This window comes from Coregonus lavaretus, assembly GCF_964263955.1.
Source record: "Coregonus lavaretus genome assembly, contig: HAP1_SCAFFOLD_3452, whole genome shotgun sequence".
NCBI lineage: Eukaryota > Metazoa > Chordata > Actinopteri > Salmoniformes > Salmonidae > Coregonus > Coregonus lavaretus.
The window spans coordinates 12,501-19,272 of record NW_028165973.1 but is presented as its reverse complement, the minus strand read 5'-3'; the positions used below and the strand labels follow the sequence as shown (position 1 = coordinate 19,272).

General features: G+C 44.8%; 1 protein-coding gene across 1 annotated transcript in view; it reads left to right on the top strand.

Moving 5' to 3' along the window:
• Positions 1 to 233: 233 nt before the first annotated feature.
• The window catches only part of LOC311115255 (voltage-gated inwardly rectifying potassium channel KCNH3-like), a gene marked incomplete at both ends in the record, with an annotated part of 11,234 nt that continues 4,695 nt past the window's right edge, over positions 234 to 6,772 (top strand). Inside the window, 4 exons of the mRNA XM_084190450.1 lie at positions 234 to 327; positions 3,944 to 4,081; positions 4,249 to 4,388; positions 5,420 to 5,681. Coding sequence (XP_084046576.1) covers positions 234 to 327; positions 3,944 to 4,081; positions 4,249 to 4,388; positions 5,420 to 5,681 — 634 coding nt within the window. The remainder of the gene's footprint in view (positions 328 to 3,943; positions 4,082 to 4,248; positions 4,389 to 5,419; positions 5,682 to 6,772) is intronic.

The window sequence follows — 6,772 nt, the reverse complement described above, 5'->3', positions numbered from 1 at the left end:
ACACAACCAGCATCAACAACATACCCAAGACAGAAAAACTCTAGACCTGCTACATTTCTATTACATTTGACCTTCAAGCTTTCAACCACTAACACTGACAGTAAATTCCTCCTACAGTATATGATTTTCTTCATTATATGAAAATGGCTTTATTGGGGTGGCATGTTCAATGGGACACTGTGACACGTTTCAGCGTATCAAGCCTCTGTCAGGGAGAATAAACACAACGTTCAATGGAACACTGTGACACGTTTCAGCGTATCAAGCCTTTCAGCGTATCAAACACAATGTTCTATTTCATTATCACAAAGACCTTGCATGAGTCAAGTGAGTTATGCAACAAGTCGAGGATACAGACTATTTTATTAGTGTGTCATGTCAAACTTCATTTAATTTCAGTGGAGCGATTAGTATCACTGAGACAACAATCTGTTCGTACACTTGACAGATTTACACTTGATTTCCTCAGTGACTAAAGGAGTATATTTACTAGGAACTGGGACAGACACACAATTCAAGTCTATGTACAGTTCATTCGGAAAGGATTCAGACCCCCTGACGTTTTCCACATTTTGTTATGTTACAGCCTTATTCTAAAATTGATCAAATTGTTTTTCCCCTCATCAATCTACACACAATACCCCACAATGTCAAAGCAAAAACAGGGTTTTAGAAATGTTTGCAGATAAAAAATAAAAACAAAACTGAAATATCACATTACATAAGTATTCAGATCCTTTACTCAGTACTTTCTTGAAGCACCTTTGGCAGCGATTACAGCCTTGAGTCTTCTTGGGTATGACGCTACAAGCTTGGCACACCTGTATTTGGGGAGTTTCTCCCATTCTTCTCTGCAGATCCTCTCAAGCTCTGTCAGGTTGAATGGGGAGCGTTGCTGCACAGCTATTTTCAGGTCTCTCCAGAGATGTTCGATTGGGTTCAAGTCCGGGCTCTGGCTGGGTCACTCAAGGACATTCAAAGACTTGTCCCGAAGCCACTCCTGCGTTGTATTGGCTTTGTGATTAGGGTCGTTGTCCTGTTGGAAGGTCAACCTTCGCCCCAGTCTGAGGTCCTGAGCGCTCTGGAGCAGGTGTTCATCAAGGATCTCTCTGTACTTTGCTCCGTTCATCTTTCCCTCGATCCTGACAAGTCTTCCAGTCCCTGCCGCTGAAAAACATCCCACAGCATGATGCTGCCACCACCATGCTTCACCGTAGGGATGGTGCCAGGTTTCCTCCAGACGCGATTCTTGGCATTCAGGCCAAAGAGTTCAATCTTGGTTTCATCAGACCAGAGAATCTTGTTTCTCATGGTCTGAGAGTCCTTTAGGTGCCTTTTGGCAAACTCCAAGTGGGCTGTCATGTACCTTTTACTGAGGAGTGGCTTCCGTCTGGCCACTCTACCATAAAGGCCTGATTGGTGGAGTGCTACAGAGATGGTTGTCCTTCAGGAAGGTTCTCCCATCTCCACAGAGGAACTCTGGAGCTCTATCATAGTGACCATCAGGTTCTTGGTCACCTCCATGACCAAGGCCCTTCTCCCCTGATTTCTCAGTTTGGCCGGATGGCCAGCTCTAGGAAGAGTCTTGGTGGTTCCAAACGTCTTCCATTTAAGAAAGATGGCGCCGGAGAAGATGGCTGCCGTTTTACAGCCCTCTAACCTGTTGTACTATTGTGTGTGTTTTTTTCGCGTTATTTGGAATTTATTCTGCACATAATGTTTCTGCCACCGTCTCTTATGACCAAAAAGAGCTTCTGGATATCAGGACAGCGATTACTCACCTCGTACTGGACGAAGATTTCTACAGACACCCGACAAGGCCCAAATCCCCGTCATTCGCATGAGGAAGAGACGGAGATATCGTGGACATAGGTCGTGGTGCCTTGTAAGGATCCGACGGCGAGCGAGTAAACTGCCTCTTCCAACAAACAATAACAAGATAACTAATAATGTAGGCACGCTGTGTCCATAATAAGTGTATGGGTTGTAGGTTGGGAGCTTTTGTGAAGGAGCACAGTTAGAAAGATATGGCATATAGAAGCAAACCGGATGGACATCATGAAAATGATCGGAGAGGTTGAGAGTAGAAGAAGTTCAGGAGAAAGAACAAACAAAATGTAATTACTGTAAAATTGACTGTGTCCATAAAATGTAGATAGTGGGTATGGGCTGGAAGTAGAGGCCTAGGCGTTGTTGTTCACTAGTTTACTCCAAGTGGGGAAAGGGTGGCGGGGTTGGAAAGTAATAAAGGGGAATATATATATATTTTTAAAGGATATGTATGTGTATGTGTGTACAGTGAGGGAAAAAAGTATTTGATCCCCTGCTGATTTTGTACGTTTGCCCACTGACAAAGAAATGATCAGTCTATAAGTTTAATGGTAGGTTTATTTGAACAGTGAGACACAGAATAACAACAAACAAATCCAGAAAAACGCATGTCAAAAATGTTATAAATTGATTTGCATTTTAATGAGGGAAAAAAAGTATTTGACCCCCTCTCAATCAGAAAGATTTCTGGCTCCCATGTGTCTTTTATGGTAATGAGCTGAGATTAGGAGCACACTCTTAAAGGGAGTGCTCCTAACCTCAGCTTGTTACCTGTATAAAAGACATCTGTCCACAGAAGCAATCAATCAATCAGATTCCAAACTCTCCACCATGGCCAAGACCAAAGAGCTCTCCAAGGATGTCAGGGACAAGATTGTAGACCTACACAAGGCTGGAATGGGCTACAAGACCATCGCCAAGCAGCTTGGTGAGAAGGTGACAACAGTTGGTGCGATTATTCGCAAATGGAAGAAACACAAAATAAATGTCAATCTCCCTCGGCCTGGGGCTCCATGCAAGATCTCACCTCGTGGAGTTGCAATGATCATGAGAACGGTGAGGAATCAGCCCAGAAGTACACGGGAGGATCTTGTCAATGATCTCAAGGCAGCTGGGACCATAGTCACCAAGAAAACAATTGGTAACACACTACGCCGTGAAGGACTGAAATCCTGCAGCGCCCGCAAGGTCCAACTGCTCAAGAAAGCACATGTACATGCCCGTCTGAAGTTTGCCAATGAACATCTGAATGATGAGGACAACTGGGTGAAAGTGTTGTGGTCAGATGAGACCAAAATCGAGCTCTTTGGCATCAACTCAACTCGCCGTGTATGGAGGAGGAATGCTGCCTATGACCCTAAGAACACCATCCCCACCGTCAAAGATGGAGGTGGAAACATTATGCTTTGGGGGGGTTTTTCTGCTAAGGGGACAGGACAACTTCACTGCATCAAAGGGACGATGGACGGGGCCATGTACCGTCAAATCTTGGGTGAGAACCTCCTTCCCTCAGCCAGGGCATTGAAAATGGGTTGTGGATGGGTATTCCAGCATGACAATGACCCAAAACACACAGCCAAGGCCACAAAGGAGTGGCTCAAGAAGAAGAACATTAAGGTCCTGGAGTGGCCTAGCCAGTCTCCAGACCTTAATCCCATAGATAATCTGTGGAGGGAGTTGAAGGTTCGAGTTGCCAAACGTCAGCCTCGAAACCTTAATGACTTGGAGAAGATCTGCAAAGTGGAGTGGGACAAAATCCCTCCTGAGATGTGTGCAAACCTGGTGGCCAACTACAAGAAACATCTTACCTCTGTGATTGCCAACAAGGGTTTTGCCACCAAGTACTAAGTCATGTTTTTCAGAGGGGTCAAATACTTATTTCCCTCATTAAAATGCAAATCAATTTATAACATTTTTGACATGTGTTTTTCTGGATTTTTTTGTTGTTATTCTGTCTCTCAAATAAACCTACCATTAAAATTATAGACTGATCATGTCTTTGTCAGTGGGCAAACGTACAAAATCAGCAGGGGATCAAATACTTTTTTCCCTCACTGTATATGTTTTCCTTATCTCTGACCTTTGGTTGTCTGTGTGTCTGTCTGTATCTCAGGAGACCAGTTCTGGTGTCTGCTGGACATAGTGCCCATCAAGAACGAGAAGGGAGAGGTGGTGCTGTTCCTGGTATCCCACAAGGACATCACAGATACCAAGAAGGACGAGGGGGACCATGGACAAGACTCAGACACTGGTGAGGGAGGGAGGTTCAGATGAAGGGAAAATGGGAGAGAGGGGGTTGGAGGGAGAGGGAGAGAGATACATTGACAGTTATCTGATGAAAAATGAATAAGCTAATTACAGTACATCAAAAGGATATTGTCTCCCTCCACCCCCACCCCTCGGCCTGCCTGTCCCCAGACGAGGAGACAGGTCTGGAGGTGCACAAGATCACCCGCCCCCCAGGCTTTGACAACAACCGCCGGCGTAGCCGGGCCGTACTCTACCAGCTGTCTGGACACTTGCAAAAACAGGACAAGAGCAAGCTCAAGATCAACAACGTGAGTACACTGTAACACATGGATGGAAATTTACAGCAAAAATCTTTGCAGTTAGCTACTGGAATTCTATATTACAGTATAGTACTGTAAAGAGCAATGCATTATGCGGGGTCTATTAGAGCTCTGCGTTGCACAACACGTCCCATATCTCACCCTATCAGCATTCAGTGATGTCCAACACGTCCCATATCTCACCCTATCAGCATTCAGTGATGTCCAACACGTCCCATATCACACCCTATCAGCATTCAGTGTTGTCCAACACGTCCCCATATCACCCAGTTCATATCACCCAGTTAGCCCCATGTTTGCCCAATACATCTCACGTCACCCTATCAACACTCTTCTATTGTCCAATACAGCCCATATCTCATCCTATCAACACTCTTCTATTGTCCAATACAGCCCATATAAGCACCCAGAACATCAAACCACCACTCCTATGGCTAATCACTTCCTCAACATTTCAATGGCGAAGGTGCATAAAGATATGACGTCATTGTTTTCAACACTGCCCACAGAGTTCTTAAACTACGGCGCGCGACATGGTTCAGTGCGCCAGTATATCAGCACAATTTACTTTTTTTGTTTTTTTCCAAACTGCCATCGTCTTGGAGCTAAAATTGGGATCATAATAACACTTTTATTAGTAGCCATGGTTCAAGATCTGGTGGTGCTGTTTAGCTAACTCCTATGGTGATTATCTGGCCATTTGGCAACCATAGCGCTTGGCAAGACAGCATCAATAGCTCTGGGATCAGGCTTGTTCATAAGGATAAACCCTTTATCAGTCATGGAATTACTTACTTACTTAGGCCCATCACTCCTTTGGGAGTATAGGTCATCAGGACTTCTGTCCATCTGTTCTGGGGAGTCTTCTCCAGCTCCTTCCACCCCATGGCAGTCCTCTTCGTATCTGTCTCAAGCTCCCACATGGACTTTATTGATTCAATATATCATTTTCATTGACCTCTGTGATGATGTCTTGGTGTGTGTTTTCATGTTGTTATGATGTGTCATTTTCTCCCCAGAGGATGTTTGGGGCGACCCCCAACCCCATCCCTGAGTACAAGGTGGCTGCCACCCCAAAGTCCCGCTTCATCCTGCTACACTACGGGACCTTCAAGGCGGGCTGGGATTGGCTCATCCTCCTGGCCACTTTCTATGTGGCCATCACCGTGCCCTATAACGTTTGCTTCACTGTGGTGGAGGGGCGGGACGAGGGGGGTGGCTCCGGGTCTCGCAACCCCCCCAGTTACAGCGACATCTTGGTGGAGATTCTGTTCATCATCGGTAAGAGTGAAAAAACCCACCCCAAAATGTTACCACACCTTTACTAGGAGACAAACACCCACCCACCTGTAACAGAGGTGGTTCAGTGAACCACACTTGTGCGATGATGAACCTTGCCGGAGACCTGAAAACAGAGCCAATGCCTAGGCTTTGTCTCAGCAGGCTAACACAGTCTTGTGGCGCTGGAGACCTGGGTTCAAACCCTCATTCGGTCAAACACCCATTGATTTAATAAACAATTACATCATTCACGCAGGCAATCACAACAACAGCCAATAATAATCCACATCACATTAACTCACCTGGTTGGTCGATATGCACTTCCTTATCTAATTAACATCCAGCCAATAATTTGAGGAGATCAATGAGCACTGGTGTATTTGATTAAACAGACTGATAACATTTTCACCTCTTGTTTACAGACTGTTAACTGTGAGGTTATAATAACTAAGATAAATACCAAAAGGCTTCCTCTGTTACCCAGCAGTCACAACTGGTTGCAATGTCACGTCATGGTTAGGTTGTTCACTGATTGCGTAAGTTTTTTTAGATGTCCTGTTTAGGGTTGCAAAATTATGGTAACTCCCAAAATTCACAGGTTTTCCAGAAATCCCGGCTGTAAGACGCCTGGACACGGAAAGGAATAAGCAGGAAATCCGGACTCCTTCAACCAGGATTTCTGGAAAATCTGGGAATTTGGGGAAAGTTAGCTGAATTTTATCACCCTAAACAGGACATCTAAAAAAATGTACACAATCAGTGACAACCTAACCATGACTTGACATTGCAACCAGTTATGTCCTGTTAGAAAACAGGAAACTGTGTTTTCACCAGTGGAGACTGCTAAGGGGAGAACAGCTCATAATAATGGCTGGAATGGAGTAAATGGTATGGTATCAAACACATGGAAACCTAGTCTTTGATGTGTTTGATACCATTCCATGGACTCCGTTCCAGACATTATTATGAGCTATCCTCCGCTCAGCAGTCTCCACTGGTGTTCTAATGGTTGTAATCTCATTTATCTGACCAGACATATTGATGTAGACATGAAAGTAAATGCATTCCGCTACACCCACAATAACATCTGC